Here is a 22148-nt window from a genome sequence, read left to right as displayed (position 1 = left end):
TTCTGCCACTCAGCTACGTGAAATGAGCTGCAAAAGGACGAAAATCTGGGCCAAGTTACCGTCAAGAGGGCATAGTGTTATTTATCAATCCCTTCCCTGTACAAGGCCTCCCTACAATCGAAATTAATAGGTGGTAATAATACATCATCGTACTGAAGGGATTGATGAGTGTAGTTCTTAACATGTAAATTAATGAGCGTCTTGGAGCTGTATTCATAAAGTGTCTTAACCAATTTTGCTGATCAATAAGTCTCCGGATCAGTAAAACATTCTTATGGGTCTTTTTATTACTTGTTTTTCCTTCCTCTGTTCAACTTTAAAATGTGTAATCGTGTTTGTCACCTTATTTATTTATTCTACTTTTGCTGTGATGTGTTTGGTATCTGTGTGACTTAATATGAAAATGTAAACAAGCGATTTCATACGGAATTTAACCTCAGGAAAGTATATGGCCGTGTCCCCTGGTGGTGTAGTGGTTAGGAAGCCCCAATCGGAGTGACACCTCAACCCTGTGGGTGAGTAATTCAAACCCCAAGAGATGACTGGAGGTTATTCCATTATGTAATACCGCCAGGGGTAGAAGGCCAGTCGTCTCTCCTTAAATGTACTGTAACCTTGCCCCGGGTCCCCTTGAAACAAGTAGGCATATATGGTTCTGGCTGTTTTCCCATGGATATTGCTGAAGTACCGTACAAGCTAAGACATATTTGGTAATTGTATGTGTACAATTACGAAAATAAATAAGCCATTGTTGTTGTTGTTTTTGTAATTATTTTATTAATACTAGTGCGTGCCCGAAAAAATTTGCGGGACTAACTAATAGCCTTTCCATCACAAAATGTTTGCAAACACCAGTATTTTTGTTTACCTGCCGTTATTGTGCCCACAATAACCAATTTGACCAGAAAGTCGAAAAAATTGTTTTCGTATATTTTCGCGTGTCGCGATTTCCGACAGGTTTGCTCCGTTGCGTTGCACGCAATCACCATTTTTTTGACGCTCCTTGGGCTTACCCCGATCTGATGCTGAAAGAATTCGATATCTGTTACTGTTCCAACGAAAGAAACGAACAAAAGCACAAACAAACATTTTCGCGTGTCACGATTTCCGAGAATTTCGCGCCGTCGCATCTAACAAATCCCGAAATATTTGGTATATTTCTGGCACTCCCTGGACTTACCCCGACCTAATGCAAAGAGAATTAGGTCGATATATATTACCGTTCTCGTGAAAAGAAATGCACACACACACACACACACACACACACACACACACACACACACACACACACACACACACACACACACACACACACACGGCTTATCTTTATTATTTAGATTATTACAGTATTATTATTATTATTATTATTATTATTATTATTATTGTTGTTGTTGTTGGTGTTGTTCTTGTTGTTACTATTTTCATTATTATTATTATTATTATTATTATTATTATTATTATTTCTGGGACAATGCATCCTTTAATATGAACAATACGCTTAGGGCGGGATAAAAACTGCTCCTGTCTTCATTCAAGGACTACGCCTCTTTACGGCACGGAAATCGGCATCTTCAGTAACATTCTTAGCCTTTTGCGGTTACTTTAAAATAATATAGTTTATTTAGCCACTGCCTTCACGTCATAATATTTTTCCCTCTTTAGATTTTTACCGTCGCGTAATAATAGAGTGATTACTTTGGCCTTTTCCCTTCTCTCTCTCTCTCTCTCTCTCTCTCTCTCTAGCATTTTTATTCCGATATGTTTTTCTGGTTTGCCTCTTGTGATGGTTAGAAGGACGGGTGATTCTGATGTCTTCATGCGTGCTGATATCAGTTTGAATTTACCACATACAGGTGATATCACAGCTTTTCTATTGTGTTGTACGTACGAATTGTGGATCTTTTTATTATTATTGTTCTTAACCACCATTGATATTTGGGGCCTTAAGCGTTTCGTGCTGAAGGGGTTAATGACAATAAATATCTCCTCCAGCAATAGTAATAATAATAATAATAATAGTAATGATGATGATGATGATGATGATCTATCTGTCTAACTATCTATTGCCAGACGCCTTAATCCCGTAAGGGGTGACCACAAAGAAATCGCCTCCATGTCGCCCTGTCCCCCGCCATTTCACTGCCCTGCTTCCAGCTCACACACCCCTCTTTCATATACCTGTCCACTCCATCCTTCCATCTCATCCTCGTGATAATAATAATAATAATAATGATAATAATAATAATAATCCATCCATCCATCCATCATCCAATCTTACGTTGCCCCATGAGGAGCGTAGGAGCCCGGGGCTAGGCAGTTGGTCCCGACATTTAAGATGAGAGTATAATAATAATAATAATAATAGTGGTAGTAGTAGTGGTAGTAGTAGTAGTAGTAGTAGTAGTAGTAATAATAATAATAATAATAATAATAATAATAACAATAAAGGTCCAAGCTAAAAGAATAAAATAACACCCCGAGGACATATTCCCACCATCTTCGTGCTTATTCCATTTTTATTTTTATTTTTGTTTTTCTGTTTTGGGGAGCTTTTTCGAACAAGGGGGGGGGTTCAGTACGAGAGAGCATTCCTGACTTAAAGAAAATTGTCTGGAAGTTAAAGAAAATCAGGAGGAAGTAAAGAAAAAGATGTGCTTATGGTGAGGGAGGTTAATTTTGTTTTTATCTGGCTGTGTGTGTGTTCTTACCTAATTGTTCTTACCTAATTGTATCTTTACAGGAATGAGTCAAGCTCGTATTGTCCCGTGTCTTAGACCATATTTATCGTACATATCCTTAAATTTGTGAATTGTTTTGGCACACACTATTTCATTCGGTAGTGCATTCCATTGATCAATTGCTCTGTTTGGGAAACTGAATTTCCTTACGTCTTTATCACCTCTCTTCTTATGCAGTTTTTTGCAGTGTCCTCTTGCTGATGCTTCTCCATATGTTAAGTAATCATTTATGTCTATTTTCTCCTTTCCTGATATGCACTTATAAAGCATTATCATGTCACCTCTTTTCCTTCTCTCATGTAGTGTTGGTAGATTCAGTTTATTTAGTCTTTCTTCATAGCTTAGGTCCCTTAAGCTTGGTATCCATCTTGTAGCGGCCCTTTGAACTTTTTCAATCTTGTCTATATGCTTTTTGAGATGAGGACTCCAGACTACTGATGCATATTCCAGGGTTGGTCTAATGAATGATGTTATTATCCTTTTAAGCATGTCTTCATTTATGTATGTGAATGTTATTCTCATATTTGCAAGCAGTGTATACATGTTCCGTACCTTCTCGCTGATGTGGTCAGCCGGAGATAGTCTGTTATTGATAATCACACCTAGGTCTTTCTCTCTTTCTGATGTGTATAGGGTTTTATTTCCTAACTTATAATCCCAATCAGGTCTTTTTCCACTTTTACCAAACTTGATTACATGACACTTGTCCACATTGAATTCCATTTGCCATGTACTACTCCATTCATGAAGTTTATTTAATTCTTCTTGTAGCTCCCTACAAGAGTCTGTGCTAGTAATTCTCCTTTGTATTTTTGCATCATCCGCAAACATATTCAGATAGCTCTCATTTCCAGTGTTACTGTTTATATCATTTATGTACACTAAAAACATGATTGGTGCCAGCACCGAACCCTGTGGTACTCCACTAGTCACTTCTTTCCATGATGAGTAGTTTCCTCTTAGTACTGTCCTCATTTCTCTTTTTATGAGAAAGTCTTGCATCCAACAAAACAGTTTGCCTCGAATTCCTCCTTGATAGTACAGCTTCCATAAAAGTCTTTGGTGTGGTACTGTGTCAAAAGCTTTCTTGAAATCTAAATAGATACTGTCCACCCATCCTTCCCTTTCCTGTATTGTGTTTGTTACTCTGTCATAGTAGCTCAACAGATTAGTAACACATGATTTTCCTTTTCTGAAACCAAACTGTCTTTCTGTTATCATACTGTGTTTTTCTAGATGATTTACCCAAGCTTTTCTAATAAGTTTTTCTAATACCTTGCTTACAACACTAGTCAGTGATACTGGTCGGTAGTTGAGAGGATTTTGTCTATTTCCTTTCTTGAATAAGGGGACTATATTTGCTTTTTTCCAAATATCAGGTAGTTTCCCTTGACTCAAAGATTTCTTGAAAATTAAAAATAGTGGTTTACTTAACTCCTTTGCACATTCTCGTAACACCCAACATGAAATTTCATCAGGACCACTTGCTTTTCCTCTGTCTAATATACTTAACTCCTCTTGTATTACTTTTTCTGCTATTTGTATATCTGGTAGTATGTGTGGACATGCGTGTTCCACATAGTCCCTCTCAAAATTTTTTTCTTCTGTAAAAACTAATTGAAAATTCTTATTTAGTGCTTCACAAATATCTTTCTCTTGTGTATAAGTGATTCCCTCGTCCGTGATGGATTGTATTATATCTTTTACTTTGGTTTTGCTTCTGATATAGCTGTAAAACAGCTTTGGTTGATCACTACTTTTATTTATTATATCCTCCTCAAACTGTTTTTGGGATTCCCTCATTATTCTTGTATAGTAGTTTCTTGCCTGTTTGTAATTATTATATGCCCTTTCACTATTGTGTCTTCTGTATCTATTCCACAACAAATCTCTTCTTTCTTTTGATTTTTTACATTCTGTATTGAACCATTTCTGTATTTTCTTATCTGCTTCTTTGTGCTGTGGGATGTAATTCCTATTTCATAAAATTCACAAAATTTTTTATATACAGCATTTAAATCTTGTCCTCTAAGCTCATTTTCCCAATCAACTTCTAAGAAATACTTCTTTAGGTCTTGATAATTTCCCTTTTTATAGTTTAGTCTCTTTTTGTAACTGTCAGTGCTGTTTACTATGTCATATGCTATCCTGAAGTTATAATTTAGTACTGCATGATCGCTTTTGCCGAGTGGAGGGTGATATATTAAACTGTCAATGTCATTTTCTTGCCTAGTAAATATTAGATCTAGCACTGAAGGTACATCAAGTCCTCTTTTTCTAGTGGTTTCCCTCACGTGTTGCGTTAAGAAAAACTCTTGTACGAGATCCAGGAGCTTTTGGTCCCAGCAGCCTTCTTGGCTATTTATATCCAGAGTATTCCAATTTATATTTGTATTGAAATCCCCAGTTAGTATAATTCTTTCCGATTTCTCTTCCATTTTATGTAGCAAGGATCTTATACTCTGAATTGTACTCTCTGCTAGGTCCTCATATTCGTCTCTTTCCCATGTGTTTGATTTGGGTGGCATATACAAATTGGCTACAATTACTTTACCTTCAGATGTGTCGATCTCTACTGCAATCAGTTCTACTTGTGATGGTATATCTAGGTTTATTTCCTTGACTTTTAGATTTTTCTTAGTTAATATTATAATTCCTCCTCCTTTTTTAAATTTCTGTCTCTTCTCCATATATTGTATTCCTCTAAGTTTAGTATGTCATTGGATATCCTTGGTGTTAATTTTGTCTCAGTTAGGCATATTATTTGTGGTTCATTTTCTCTGACATAATCATTCATCTCTAGTAATTTAGATACCATTCCATCCACATTTGAGTACATCAACTTTATCATTTTGTTTATATACTTGTCATGACATGGTTCTACTAACTTCCTCCTTTTTCTTCCATCCTGTTTGTGTACCACTTTCGTACCTGCAATCCTATTACTTTGTAAAAAAATTTCTTCTTGTCCTCTTCTGATCTTCCCTCATTTTTTGTTTTTGCTTCCTCCCTTTTCTCTTTCAGTAATTCCAGTTCCTCTTGTGTTAGACATCTTTTTATCCATACATTTTTGAACTCCTCTTTTTCCATAAGATTTTTTGCATTTTTTAGTATCTCTTCCACAGTGTTTACACTCTGGAAAGTCACCTTTAGAGGTCTTGTCTTGCTTTTCTCGTATTTCCCTAACCTTTTGTGTTCCTCTATATCTTTACTACAGATTTCCTCTGATACTTCTTTCAGTAAGTTCATTACATTTCCCATCTCCTTTTTGTCTCTAGTGATTTTGTTTTTAATTTCTTCCTCTTCTATACCAGTGATTACTATTGATTTATTTATTTCTACTGAATCTCTGACTAACTTTGGATTGTTTTGGATTATTCTTTTCACTTCCTTTTTAATGCTTTTTTCCTCCACCCTTGTTTCTAAGTCTTTCTTTACTTTCACCATTTCAGCATACGTGGTTTCTACATCATTTTTGTAGCTTTGCACAGCTTCATTCACCTGTGTTATCTTCTCCTCAATATCACTGCTTTGGTCCATAAGACTGCTTGCTTGTCTAATTGTCTCTGTGTCATTTTTTAACTCTTCCATAACACTCTCGTGATTAACTACTGTACTTGCCATTTCACTCACTTTCTTCCTAAGGGTATTCAATTCCACTCTTAGTTCACTGATGGTTGTGTCTTTCTTATTGGCCTCCTTTCCCAGTTTTTCTATCTCTTCCTTTTGCAAGTGCATTTGCTTCTTTATTTCATCAATTTCATTTTTGAAAGCCATTTCTAGTTTGTGTACACGTTCAACAAGTCTATTGTGAGTCTCCACTTCAACTAGTTCTTGGTAGAAATCATCATTTTGCTTTTTACTTTTATCCCTTTTCTTTTCCAAATTTGTTTTACTGAAGTATGTATCCATTTTGTAATACTAAATGAACAGAGTATGTACTTACAGTGTGCACGCTTTCCCGGTCTTTCTGTAGTATAAACAAACCCAGCTGACTCAACGCATCGTGGTTCTTTGTTGTTTCAACCAGTCTTATTTAAACTTATTATTTCTTTTCCTTTTAATAATGAAAAATCATTTAGTCTAACCTGGTACAGAGCTTGACTCATTCAAAGATACTTATTTAGGTAATGCCTCTGGCCATGTTGAGCTGGTATGGAGCGCCGGTACAGACGTCCACATCCGACGATGCCGTGTGTGTGTGTGTGTGTGTGTTTCTTCCTGGGAGCGTCAGTAATGTGAGAGTTACCGGTAGTGAGGAAGATGTTTGTGTGTGTGCGCGCGCGTGTGTGTGTGTGTGTGTGTGTGTGTGAGAGAGAGAGAGAGAGAGAGGTAGCTCCATCTCTCACGGGAATGACGTTTGGAAATAAGACACTAGTAATTTTTAACCCTTTTCGATGACTACTCCAGGGACTGTCATTCTAATCCAACAGTATTTCATTTGTCTGGGACCTCACCTTCCTGAAGAAATTTTGTTTGAAAGTTGTCAGCTGAATGGCCAGTATATTAGATTATAAAATTCACTCTGTAAGAACGTTAACTTAAAAATTTTGTATATTCACGTAAGTCATGTTTCCAGGGTTAAAGATGAACGTGTTAGGATGCGAGTTATTTTTTTTAAAGATTTTCCAGATTACTTAAATTCTGTAGTATCTGAACAAGTAGGAACCTAAATGATTTCCGTTAACCTTTCTCACTGCGTCGCTTATTTGGTGGTAGGTGGTGGCGGCCATCATCCACTCACTTGATGTACGAACAGTGCTACCTGCTTCTCTCTTCGTCTTTGTCATTCTTCTGTGTCGGCCCTCCTCTCTTCCCATTTCTTACATTCTTCCTGTCACTTTCTATCGCTTTTCTTTCCACTTCAGATGGCTTCACACTGAGTGATAAGCCTAATGGTAGTGTAATCCAGGAAACCATTTACAACGCTGGGTGGTAACCATATAACCAGATAACGGGATGATGAGCCTACTATGGTGCTCCCATTAACCAGATGAAGAAACGCAAATGCAGTGTCCATCCCGGAACTAAACCTCCACATTTCCCCGCGCCTCGTTGTGGTAAGGAGCAGTCTACCGAAGGGAAACCGGTTCACTGCACGGGACGGTCCTGCAGTTGCGGTTGCTTGCCTACGGTTGATGAGTCTGCTCGGCCAAACATACTGGGGTTACTAACAAAAACAGTTCCACTACTGGGATACGCCTGCTTAAGCTTGATTTGGATTTTTTTATTTGTGGGAGGGAGGGGCAAAATACTGGGAAAAAAAAAAAAAAAACTGCGTATCTCCAGTGTTTGTAATTTTTCTTGTTGCAGTTTTTCATATGTTTGAGTGCGAGGAATAACGTCTCGCACTGGTAAGGTGTGAAACTTTCCATGAGGATTACAGGAGTCTTAATACCATTCTCAGGTATGCAGCATATGCTTCTGTTCAGAATTTGTGTGCCACTTCATTATGAGATTTCCCATAGACTTTGCTTGTTTTCCGCTGTTTGTGAACACTGAGAACACTGCTGACAAGAAGAAACTAATGTATTCCCCAAATTGTCACAGCATCTTGATTTATCTAATGTTTTTTTTTTTTCCTATATACGTAGAGAGACTCACATATAATACTCCCCAACGGTCAAAATTTTGCTGCTGATTACAATTAAAAATGCAGTATGTTGTGATAATTTTTGAGTTTATAGCTTGTGGTGCATCGTGGTTGTAATTCCCCGGAAGAAGGTATACAGGTGTCATGTTTAGTCATGGGACTGACTGGAAATGAGGCCACACCCAGCCGTAAATCACCACCATAGCCAGCCTGTGTTTCTGCCACCACAAGTGTACTGGAGCTTATAAAGGAATTGGTTTTCTACTCCGTTTTATTTTGCCTACCCTGGGCATAGACAGACAAACCCGTCTTCTAGGTCAAGTATTTTACCCACACACAGAAAGCTGGAGTTACACACACACACACACACACCTTACGCTCCAGTACCCCTTGACCGTCATGATAAAGGGTTAAATAATTCAGAATCAGTTTACTTCTCTTGCGACAGTACTTTCATTACATGTCGGTGGACAGGGGACATACATGAATGAGCAGTGAAATGAATATAATACAGATAACATACCGGAACTGGAAATCGAACTGCTAAAGTGAACCTCCCATTCAGTGTGATTAGCCCCCGGGACACACGAATAAGAGATGGACACACGTTCGAAGAGATACAGGATGAACAGGATGATGGAAACGTAATATTGGTCAATGGATGAGCAATAAAAGCTACAATAGTTTCAGACCCCATTTAAAGACTTGCATTCGTCGCCAACAGCCGTGCCTGTATCTGATGTTGCGATTGGACAGGATCACCCACTGCCTTGATGTACCTAACACCCCATCAGTCATCATCAGTCTGCTATCATCTCATGTCACAAATCGGATCTTCCCGTCCCGTCCTGTACGCTGTAATATCAGTAAGAAGGAAGTTCACCTTAACATGTCGACACTTCCACCAACACAGCTGCACTACTTCCCAGGCTCATATTATTGTCATCAGTATTTAATTATTCTGTCACCTAATTGCTTGTATGTAGTTCAGACAATTGTGCTTCTAAATTGTGTGATTAGATTGTTGCTAGCGGTAGTGGTAATTGTACCTGGTAGTAGTATTGAACATCCTGCACAGGTATCATCATCATCACCAACTGTTTCCGCCGCTAGTCTGCCATCATTCATTATCATGCAGTACCATCATTAGACTCACTTAGGTTTCACTCATCAGCAAGCTATGTTGGGTTTAGACAAAAAAGTGGGAGCACACACACACACACACACACACACACACACACACACACACACACACACACACACACACACACACACACACACACACACACACTCTGTCTATGGATGTCTGTTTATCTATATTATCTGTCTGTCTATTTTGCCTGTCTTTCTGTCTGTCTTTCAGTAAGGTGGGGCACACTCCCTTCTCTCCCACAGTCGTACCAATTTGGGTTCAATCATATGCTCTGATAGTCACTAATTATTCATTTTACAGGCACACTTAATGCATCCGGGGTTCAGATAAATGATGCAGACTTACAGTATTTTAATAACAGGAGTATCGTAAATATTGTATCAGGCTCGTGCAAAAGAAAAGAAAGAGAAATGGTATATATGTGGTAATGATTTCACAAAAAGAGTGGGGGAGAGAGAGTTTGTTCCTAAAGGCGGGTGTTGGATTTTAAGGAAGGGAATGGGAGAGGGATTCACATCGTTATACCCTTGTTTTCTCTAATTTGTGCTAAAATTGCTATATCACCACCTTGAATGCTGACTTGTAACAGTAGACTAACATTAGACTATGATGTTAGTCACGAAGAAGTGCTGTGGAGAGGATGTAGAGCCGCAGTATTGTCTTTTTATTGCCAGCGAGCTACACGAAATAACTACAAAGGGACGAAAAATCTGGGTTAAGTTAGAGCACAACCAGTATAGTTAAAGCAGGTTTATACTTAACGACTAATTAAAAGATATGAAGACATAACCACTGTGAGTTTGAGGTTTGATGTGGAGAGGTTCTAAGACTTCCACCTCCCCATCGTCCATACATAAATTTTTAGCTGAGAGGGGGAGTGTTCGGGAGTACCTGGCGAACTAGAGGATTTTTCGAAAACAGCTCTAAATTACGAGTATGCAAGCTGGTGATACTTGGAGCATGGAACTACTATAAGCACGTGAAGGATGATGGTCAGAGCGCTGTGTTATGTCCTGCGGTAGTCATGATACTTGAGACTGGATTGGACAGATTCATTTTCACATGATGTACTCACGTACTGTGTTGTTTACCGGTATGTAATCGTAAAAGGAGGAGAGAACGTGCCCGCTTTTCACTCTCCCCTTCTTAGCTACTCTCTCTCTCTCTCTCTCTCTCTCTCTCTTTGTCTGTATGTCTGTCTATCTAGCCAGACACTTTAATCCAGGAAGGGTTGGGCACAGAAGAATGGCCTCCATATCTCCTTGTCCTTCGCCATCAGGCTGCCCTGTCTCCAACTCACATCCCTTTAATTCATATATGCTACCTCACTACCTCATCTTCTCATCTCATCTTCGGTCACCCCCTCCCTCCACTTCATTCACATGCACCCTCCAGGTCAACCTCTCATTCTCCATTCTCTCCACATGACCAAACCGTCTCAAAGTACTTCTAAAGCTAATCACGACGCTCCTTCGCTTCCTTTTTTGTCTGTCAGTCTGCTTCCGTAACTCCACATGCCGCTTCCAGATAACGCATTTCTGCCCGTTTCACTCTTATGTCCTTCCAGCGGTGTCCAAGCTTCCCTTCCATACATTAGAGTGGGGATCACAGTACTGTCATAAGGCATTTTATTTTTTTTCCTTGTCAACATCCCTTCTCATTGCCACAGCTGTCACTGAACCTGCAAACCTTCCCGACTTCATGCACTTTATCCTCTAAACTCCCATCGTTGCTCATCACACTACCTGGCAATTCGAAGGCACCCACACTCTTCATTGCCTGATCATTCAGCCTTACCCTGCATTGTGCGACCATTCTCTTCTCAAGACCGCAGCCTTACTCTTTCCTACATGCGCTTTCAGATTTCGTTTCCTACTTATTCACCAAGCTATGTAACTCCCACTTAATATTACAGTATCATCGGCGAACAGCACTACAGGCAGTGTCCAATCCTTCCCCTCTCTCACCAGAGAAACACCATCATCCACCGACTTGTCTTGTATTTTTTAAACTCTACCCATATATATACTGAATAGCCATGGAAACATGAAACATCCCTGATGTAGTCCAGCATTCAGATAAAATAACGCATTTCACTCTGTCGACCTGGCACCCTCATACTCTCGACAGCACTTAACAAAATCCCATCTCCTCGTTGAATTTTTAGCATCTACGACATTCCTTTGATAGTTTCTCGGTTATGTTATACAAGTATATACAAACGTATATGTGGGAGATTCATTGGAGTGCTACTTTATATAGGTTATACATGATTTAACTGATGTGCTTTATTTCCATTGCTGTACAGAATTATTCGGGTGTTACTGTATATGTAGCTTGTTTTACAGTAACTGATGTGTGTTGTTTCCACTGGTGTTCAGGGTCATCGAGCGTTACTGTATATATATTTGTTTTGATTGATGTGTTTTGTATCCATTGGTGTACAGGGTGAGTGAGCTGCTGGCGTTGGTGAGCGTCACGTCGACCCTGATGCTGTTCCTTCACACCAGTCACCTGCAGTCCCAGCTGGCCCTCTACACACACAACCCAGATGCACACAACTCACTCGGTCAGTCCAGCGGTGCCCTTCACTTTGTCCTCCATTATTTATATCCATGTCAAGCCCCTTCGTCTTTCTCCACCTGTCTTTTAGTTCTCTTCTACTTTGTTGTGTATTACTGATATTATGGTGAACCTGTACCTCTTTCCCCAGCCACCTCTTAGTCTGTTCCTACCCAGCCAACTTCCTGACCCATCAAGCCGGACCTGACCTACCCCTACGCCCCCCGAGTCCCAACATTCCACGCCCGTTACACTCACCCCCTTTTCCAGTTTGACCCTCTGCCCTATTGCCTCTCCCATGACCTGTTGTCCCTCCCCCCAGCTTTCCCTGATGCCTCTCCCCCACCTATATACCCTGATGCCCCTCCCCCACCTATATACCCTGATGCCTCTCCCTCCCACCTATATGCCCTGATCCTCTCCCTCCCACCTATATGCCCTGATCCTCTCCCTCCCACCTATATGCCCTGATGCCTCTCCCTCCCACCTATATACCCTGATGCCTCTCCCTCCCACCTATATGCCCTGATGCCTCTCCCTCCCACCTATATACCCTGATGCCTCTCCCTCCCACCTATATACCCTGATGCCCCTCCCCCACCTATATACCCTGATGCCTCTCCCTCCCACCTATATACCCTGATGCCCCTCCCCCACTTATATACCCTGATGCCTCTCCCCCACCTATATACCCTGATGCCCCTCCCCCACCTATATACCCTGATGCCTCTCCCCCACCTATATGCCCTGATGCCCCTCCCCCACCTATATACCCTGATCCCTCTCCCTACCACCTATATACCCTGATGCCTCTCTCTACCACCTACTGTATATACCCTGATGCCTCTCCCTCCCACCTATATGCCCTGATGCCTCTCCCCCACCTATATACCCTGATGCCTCTCCCTCCCACCTATATGCCCTGATGCCTCTCCCTCCCACCTATATGCCCTGATGCCTCTCCCTCGCACCTGTATGCCCTGATGCCTCTCCCTCGCACCTGTATGCCCTGATGCCTCTCCCTCCCACCTGTGTACTGTAGACTCCTCCTCCTCCTCTTCCTCCTGTATTCACCCAGCATTGCAGTTAAGAACGTGGTTGTAAAATTGAGTGCTGCAGTTCGTGTCCGAGGGAAGGACTGGGACTTACTAGCAGAAATTAATACCGCCTACCATAATGGCCTTCGTGCAGTTGATTGGCGTCATTGTCAGCCTTTGTTTTTTTCTTTTTTTCTAAGCCATCACTCCTCAGTTTGACCTTACATAGAATTCTCCTCTCTTCTCATTTGTCTGTATGTCTAACCACCACCACCACCGCCAACAACAACAATAACGACAACAACAGCAGAAATAACATCAGCTTTCTCCACCTTTCCTGCTCCTACACAGCTGCCCCAACTTCTGGACCCACCAGCTCTTAAAAATTTATTCCCGCCCTACCATAAACTGTGACGCCACTACCTTCACGATCGGCCCTGCCATGCTGTTAACAGTCATCATCATCATCATCATTAGTAGCAGGGTAGTATCGAAACACCGAAAAGAGAAGACAAATGTAGAAACACCAACAGAGTGTCCGGTCATTAACGCTTGAAATTCTAGCTCAGCCACGGTGACAAAAAACATTCACTTGTTGTGCGTGCGTGTGTGTGTGTGTGTGTGTGTTCTGAGATAGGCATCACAAATATCTGTGGGATGATTTTTCCTTGGACTACTGAGTTGAAGGGGGAAAAAAGGTGGTGCAACTCATGTAACGTGCATTACCATCACTGATCTCCATACATACTTCATCTATCCATTTTATTCATGTTATTTGTTTTCTTCAGCTTCGAATGATCCCTTTTGTATCACAATTCATTATCATGTGTAGCCATATTCTTGGCCATTCATACCTCCACTTACGTTCAGATTCATGCTCAAAAATATCGCTGTTACTACCTTATATTAATTTTTGATGTGACCATTCTTTACTGAGCATCATTATTGAATCTGTGTGTTTCTGTCCTACCCAGTTTGCACTAGCCATATATTTCCTTAACTATCTTATTTTCACTACTCGACTTTCGAATTTTCAAACCCAACACCATACCACAGTCTCGCACCCGTACGTTACTGTGAGTGCTAATGGTCATCACCTTCATGCAGACTTGTAGCAGCCTCCGTATACTATCATCTGTTTTGTTATCTATTTTGTCAAGACCCTCATAACACTGACTACGGTTTTCCTTGAGTCACACCACTTTCCACCTCCTTTACATAATAATACTTTACCTTTTCAGTCACTTTACAAATGTATTTGAAATCACTACTTCTTCGGTTTTTCAGCATTCATTATCACGTAATATTGTGAATCACCTTGTCTGTTAAAAGAATCAGCATCCACCCTACCCCTCAACACACATCACCCCACCACAACCACCTAACCCCACCACAGTCACTTCACCCCAGCACTCTCACCTTACCCCACCACAGTCACCTCACCCACCACACTCCCCTCACCCCACCACACTCCCCTTACCCCACCACACTCTTACCCCACCACAATCACCTCACCCACCACACTCCCCTTATCTCACCACACTCCCCTTACCCCACCACACTCCCCTTACCCCACCACACTCCCCTTACCCCACCACACTCCCCTTATCCCACCACACTCGCTGCACCCCACCACACTCGCTGCACCCCACCACACTCGCTGCACCCCTCCACACTCGCCGCACCCCTCCACACTCGCTGCACCCCACCACACTCACTTCACCCAATCACACTCATCGCACCTCACCACACTCCCCTCACCCCACCACACTCTCCTTACCCCACCACACTCACCTTACCCATGACCCACCACACTCCCCTCACCCCACCACACTCACCTCACCCTATCACACTCATCTCCCCCATGACCCACCACATTCACTTCACCCTACCACACTCACCTCACCCCACTACATTCACCTCACCCCACCACACTCACCTCACCCCACCACACTCATACCACTTTACTGATCTCACCACACTCACACCACTACACTGACTTTACATGATGCATCCCACTATACTGACCTTACCACACTCATCCTACTATATTCACATAACCTCACCACACTCACCTCTCACTCTACTAACCCCACTACACTCACCTCATCCCACCAAACTCACCTCACTGTACCCCCAGACTCCCCACTGTATCATGAGTCATGCCTGTGTTATGCTAAATTCAGTCCCTGTTAATCCTTCTGGCTCCCTTGTCACATGATTATCTTGTCCTGTGGATCCCCATCCTGTGAATACGCATATCTCATGAATCCTTACATCACGAATCCTAACGTCTCATACATCCCCATACCCTCTGAATCTTTTGCCCCATTAATTCCCATGTCTTATGAATCCTCACATCTCATATCCTTTGAATCCCTGTGTTGATGGAACTCTAGTCCCATGAAATGGAGTTCCTTCAGAATCACCAAGCCTGCATAGTATTGCACTGTCACACACTGTCTTGCAATCCCTCATCCATCCACAAACCCAGGCATATACCATCTTGTTCCAGCTGACCTGATCATGCATTCCCAGTGAACCCTCTTGCCTGTATTTAGCACTCTTTGTCTCTGTTGTCCTGTTCTTTGCCCTGTTTTTAGTATTTCCAGCATTTTTATGATAGAATGGTATACTGGGAACTATGTGGTTGATGGCTCAGTCCGGGCTGTTGCTGTGAAGTTATATCTGGTTTTAAATTTATTATGATGTTATGATGTTCACTGCTGTCTTCCATTTTGCCTCACTAATGTATCGTATTTTTTTTTTTTTTTTTAATACCATAGTTCCTGATCCAAATGTCATATCCCTAATTTATCTCAATAAGTGGTGGGTATTAGTACTGAGAATGCCACATGACATGTTAGGGCTGCATGGATCAGCCTTTATTGGTATGTCATAGATGGACTGCCGTACCAAACCGTAAGAAGAAGCGTCTTTGCTTGTATCTGGAGTCAGATGAATATAGAAATTTATGGTATACATATATCAAAAGGTGCAGCAGGAAAGGACTGGTGCATAATAATCACAGGAAAGCAGTGCATGAGGAGGGAAGCAGAACAATAAGGGGTGGAATAGAATGTTCACCAATGCAATATTTTCATAGCAGATTAAGTGCTAAGTTTCTGCTTCTTTGGTACAGGTTATGCAGAAAACAGCATCGAGCATGACACTGGCAGCAGGAGTCATAGCAGAGGCAGTAAGGAAGTCACAGATTCTAAGTCAAGGCATGGAGGCTTCAACCTGGAAGAATTTAGAAATGTAAGTACGGGTATGAAATTCTTGTTCTGAGCATTATTATTTTTTAAATAAAGTCCATTGTAATATAAACAGAGACTCCACAATACTATTACATTACTACTTATAAAGCTGAATTGCTAGGTTTCCCAGTTAAGGAAAAAAATTCTGGACCACTCCCAGGCTCAAGATGAGGATTGCCTGTACTCCACAGTATTGTTATTTACTGTTATTGCTGGTAAATTCTTGATGTAGTAGCTGTGTTTGTTAGTGGACTGTGTATTAAATGTCTGAATAAAAGTTGAAGCAAGTACATTACCTTGTATAGTCAGTCCTCACTTTTTAGGATGTGTGCAGACAAAATACTGCTTTAAGGGAAACAACCTTAAATGAGACATGCTTTTTGTTCATGGCTTAGAGATTTAAAGCATAAATAACACTCATTTTTAACTTAACGTTGGGTCTGGTTAGTACTTGGATGGGTGACCGCCTGGGAACACCAGATGCTGTTGGCATCCCTACGTGTCAAGTGGGGTTGGTGGAGGATTAGTGCCCCTCCCTGTAAAACAATTAACTCTAAGCCCTTGGCCACCCTGTCTGGGATACATGGCGTCTGGCAATGGATGGATGGATGGTGAAGCATATAAGTAGCTGTGGACATCTTCAGTACAGTGATTTATATTAAAACTATCCTTGCTTCCTTCAAACAGTTTTCAGTTTGGGTAGAGAAATTAGGCTGAATGGAGACTATTCCTAACCCTGTCAGTACAGATGGCCTTTTCAGAGCATAACAGAATTGTCAGGAATTACAGTATGGTAACAAGATTAGACAGAGATGATGTCAATGGGCTGAGAGGATTGAAAACAAAACCTCTTTTGAACATGGACTATTTGCATGCTAGACTCTACACATGCGTTCAGTGCTGTTAGTTGTTTTTCTAAAGTACAGTATATTACTAAATACTGTGTGTAGAAATTCTTTAATTCATTGAGTCCAGAGAAGCATTTTTAACTGTATTCATGCCATCTTCAGATGATTTCATGCAGCTCAGTATAGAATTTTTCAAACTGGCAGGTTAACTGTAGCCATGATAATACCCTTCAGTACAAGAGTCTTCGCATTACGGCTGAAGAGTCACACTATCTTGACCATGAAATAGGATACAAAAACCCACACTGGTAGACGAAAAAAGATGTATTCCAATCAGTTTCAGTGACAGCTGTCGCCCTCTTCAGTGGATCTACAGACCAAGAGTGGTACAAACAAATGCTGAGAAGCTGCGTATGTGCAGGGTAAGGACACCTTTTCTCAACCACACCTGACATGACCTCACCAGACTCTCCCTCTACTCTGTCCACGACCTGAGTGAGGGATTACAAGGGGCGGCATGGACCTTGCCACTAATCCTTTCATCTGTCTATCTATCTATAGCCTGACGGCCTAATCCCGCAAAGGGTGGCCGCAGATAAAACGCCTCCAAGTCGCTCTATCACCCACCATTTGATTACCCTCCCCCCAACTCACCCCGCCCCTCCCTTTTATACCTCTCAACTCCATACCTCCACCTCATCCTCGGTCTACCTCTCCCTCTCCCTCCCTCCACCTCACCTACATACACCCTCTTAGTCAGTCTTTCATTCTCCATTCTCTTCACATGTCCAAACCACCTCAGTGTATTTCTCCTAATCTTCTCAACCACATCCACATCCACCCCACAGCGTTCCTTCACTTCTTCATTCGTCAACCTGTCCCTCCACGTCACTCCACATGCTCCTCTCAAGTAACTCATTTCCACTGCTCTCACTCTTGACTTGTTCCCCTCTTGCAAGGTCCATGCCTCGCTTCCATACGTCAGGGTAGGGATCACAATACTATCATGCAGTGACTTCTTAACTTCCATACTCACCTCCCTATTTCTCATCACTGCTTTCAGTGTACCAACAACCTTCCTTCCCTGCTGTACCCTTTCACGTACTTCATCCCCAAAAGTTCCATCCTTACTCATCACACTACCCAAGTACTTGAATGCACTCACATTCTCCATATCCTCACCATCCAACCTCACTGCACACTCTGTGACTCCATTCCTCTCAAACACCATAACTTTACTTTTGTTTACATTAACTTTCAGATTCCTCCTCCTACACACTGTCCCAAATTCATTCACCGAACCTTGCAACTCCCATTCATCTTCACTCAACAGTACTGTATCATCAGCAAACAGCAACACCGGAAGCTTCCAAATCTCACCCTCATTCATTAGAGCCACCCCGACATCCACTGCCCTACCCTGCACCTCCTTTACAACCTCATCCATGTATATATTAAACAGCCATGGAGACATCACACAACCCTGTTTCAGTCCCACATTGAGATCAAAGAACTCACTCAGCTCACCATCCACTCGCACCGTAGCCCTAGCTCCCTCGTACATACTCTTCACAGCACTCAACAATTTCCCCTCCACTCCATATATTCTTAATACCTTCCACATACCTTGCCTATCTATTCTGTCATAAGCTTTCTCCAAGTCCATGAAGGCAGCATACACTTTCCTTCCCTTCTCTAGATACTTCTCCACTAAACATCTTAGAACAAATATCTGATCTACACACCCTTTTCCCTTCCTAAATCCCCCATGTTCTTCTCCAACTAGCTCCTCTGTCATATGCCTAACCCTATCAATGAGTATTCTACCATATATTTTACCAGTCACACTAAGTAGGCAAATACCCCTATGGTTACCACATACTTCTCTCTCCCCTTTTCCTTTGTATAAAGGAACAATTATACCTGATTTCCAGTCCTCTGGAACCCTTCCATCTTCCCAAGCCAATCTACAGAACTTCCATATCCACTCCACTACAATCTCACCCCCATACCTAAGCATTTCACCACACACTCCATCAATTCCTGGGGCCTTTCCCCGACTTAATATTCTTCATCGCTTCCACTACTTCCGCCCTACTGATCTCTTCCTCCATCCTCTCATCTCTTCTTCTCCCAGCCATTCCCCAACCACTTATACTCACACTGCTCTCACTCTCCACATTCAACAAATCCTCAAAGTGCTCCTTCCATCTCCTCAGTTTCTCTCTCTTCTCCACCAACAATCTATTATTCCTATCTTTCACTCCCCTACTATTTCCCCTTTCACACTGCCTTACTTTCTTTACCTCCTTCCAAAACAATTTCTTACTCTCCCTCCATTTCACACTCAGATTCCTCCCAAACTCTTCATCCACTTTCTTTTTACTCTCCTTCACCAGTCTCTTAACCTCCCTTCTCCTGCTCACATATACCTCTCTCTTCTCTCTCTCATCTTCTCCCCTACCTCTACTCGCTAACCATTCACTATATGCCTTCTTCTTTTGTTCCACAGCTCGTTTCACCTCATCATTCCACCATGCTGTCCCTTGCACACCCTTGCATCTCCTCCTCACTCCACAAACTGTCTCACACGCTGCGCTTATCTCTTCCGTGAATATCTTACATACGTCTTCCACCCCTTCCATCTGCTCTAGCTCATACCTTCCCAATCTTTCTTTCACTATGGTCTTATACTCTGTCATTTTCTCACTATCTTGCAATTTCTCCACTCTTCGCACAGGAGTTGCTTCCTCCTGTCTTCCCCTTCGTCTCCTCAACCACTTTCTTTGCAGCTCTACCTTGGCCATCACTAAGTGATGGTCTGAGACTCCATACCCCCACCCTTTCCACACTCTTGCATCCAACACTTGCCTTCTCATTCGCTGATCCACACACACGTAGTCTATCATTGCCTTTCGTTCAACAAGTTCACCATCCATCCTCCTCATTACTCTCCATGTATACTGGTGGATCATCTTATGCCAAATGTAGGTGTTGGCTATTGCCAGCCCCTTACAAGCACAGATGTCCACCAAAGCACTTCCATTCCCATCTACATCATCACTGAATCTAATTTATACATTCCTTCACTATGGTTAAAATTATTATATCTCTCTATACATACAGCTTCCACTATCGTTCATGTCTAATAGTTACTACATTTGTACAGTATTTGGCTAGAATTCCAGTCGATTGAATGGTCGTTTTCTGAAGAGTGAACGTACACTGAAGGAATGTATAAATTAGATCCAGTGATGAAAGGATTAGTGGCAAGGTCCTTGTCGCCCCTTGTAACCCCTCACTCAGGTCGTGGACAGGGTAGAGAGAGAGTCTGGTGAGGTCACATCAAATGTGGTTGGAAAAAGGTGTCCTCACCCTGCATATAAGCAGCTTCTCAGTATTTGTATGTACCACTCTTGGTCTGTAGATCCACTAAAGAGGGCAGCAGCTGTCGACGAAACGTTTGGAATATATCTTTTTTTGTCTGCCAGTGTGGGTTTTTGTATCATAGTCTTCACATTAGTTGAATAATTATTGTAACAGCAGAATTTATATTAAGGTAAAAAATAATGTCACCTGGATCCAAGAGGTTAAACTTTTTCATAGTATGAAGATGCCTTATTTTTTATTTTTCGCTGGGTGGTAACCATATAACCAAATTTTGGCACCTGGTGGTTTAGTGGGTAATTATTGCACTCCAATCGGATTGAGCCAGTGAAGGTTTATATCCAAGGGGTGGTTGGGGTTTATTGCTCATGTAATACCACTCAGGGATGAGTGAGGCTGGTCACTCTCATCTTAAATGTCAGGACCAACTGCCTAGCCCTGGGCTCCTACGTTCCTCATGGGGCAATGTAGGATTGGATGACGGATGGATGGATGGACTGACCCTGGATAATTTTATTCTGCTTAGGGAAGACTTTCCTATAGAGAAAGGGGTTAATGGAGATTTTCTTTGCAAGATCTTTCCTGTAATAACAGAGTCATCAGGAGGTATCAAAACTAGAGTATAAAAGGCATCATCATACTGAAGAAGCTGTGTAACAAGGTTTGTTCCAACAATGCAGGTATGCAACTTAATTTTGATTACTGTCAGTAGATTTGATATTAGGACTAATTACCACTTTTGTTGCTTAGAATTGTTCAAGATGAGCAGTATGTGTAGGTGTAGAGGTCAAAGCCATCTGTACAGTAATTTCCGTCTTCTATCCCCAGATCGACCCAATGAGCCTAAACAACACGGTGCACCACAAGAAAATGACGCTTGTGTTCAATAGAGTTCCAAAAGTAGGGAGTCAGAGTACCATGGAGCTACTGCGGACACTCAGCTACCGTAATGGATTCACATTCCATAAAGATCGACCTCAGAAAGTGGAAAACATCAAACTAACAGAGAGGGAACAAGTAAGGAAGTTTTATCATAGATAAGAGGGAGAGGAATCTCTAGAGTGCATCAGAGAGATAAATTATAACAAATATAAGCTTGATGACACATGCTTATGTTTGCATTCTCATTGAAGTAGTTGCTGTCAGCTTGATACATGCTTTTTGGGTTTGACCTTCTGTATTTGAGTGATAGTTTACAAGGACTTGAAAAGCTGGAATTCTAATAACACTTTTCCAAGCAGTGAGTGTAAGTTCTTAGAGTTTTATTTTGTTCACCACCAGATGATTTTATTGAGAGAGAAAGCCTTGGCAAGTATAGTGTTAAAGGCTGTTTTTATTAATACTTTCCCTCTCAGCGAATGCATTTAGGATTTTACTCTGGGTACCACCAGATTTTGTTTTTCAGATTATGTATATCTCAGTAACTGTGTAACATTTACCTAGCTATCTTTAACATATCTCTCTTACTACCAGTGCTATTCAGGTTGTTCATAAGATTTTCATGTACCTTTTAGGCTCTATATTCTTTCCTTAAGGCTCTGCATTTAGTATCCAGATACAGCTCTATATA

General features: G+C 41.5%; 1 protein-coding gene across 1 annotated transcript in view; it reads left to right on the top strand.

Moving 5' to 3' along the window:
* Nucleotides 1-22148, top strand: part of LOC145414042 (uncharacterized) — a 77770-nt gene that overhangs the window by 33234 nt on the left and 22388 nt on the right. The window contains exons 5-7 of the mRNA XM_080283606.1: nucleotides 11932-12065; nucleotides 16226-16344; nucleotides 21407-21595. Coding sequence (XP_080139732.1) covers nucleotides 11932-12065; nucleotides 16226-16344; nucleotides 21407-21595 — 442 coding nt within the window. The remainder of the gene's footprint in view (nucleotides 1-11931; nucleotides 12066-16225; nucleotides 16345-21406; nucleotides 21596-22148) is intronic.

This window comes from Coenobita brevimanus, chromosome 98 (assembly GCF_032717465.1).
Source record: "Coenobita brevimanus isolate Jiangsu-jjx chromosome 98, ASM3271746v2, whole genome shotgun sequence".
NCBI lineage: Eukaryota > Metazoa > Arthropoda > Malacostraca > Decapoda > Coenobitidae > Coenobita > Coenobita brevimanus.
Note: the sequence above shows the minus strand (reverse complement) of the source record. Positions and strands in the feature narration are given on the sequence as shown.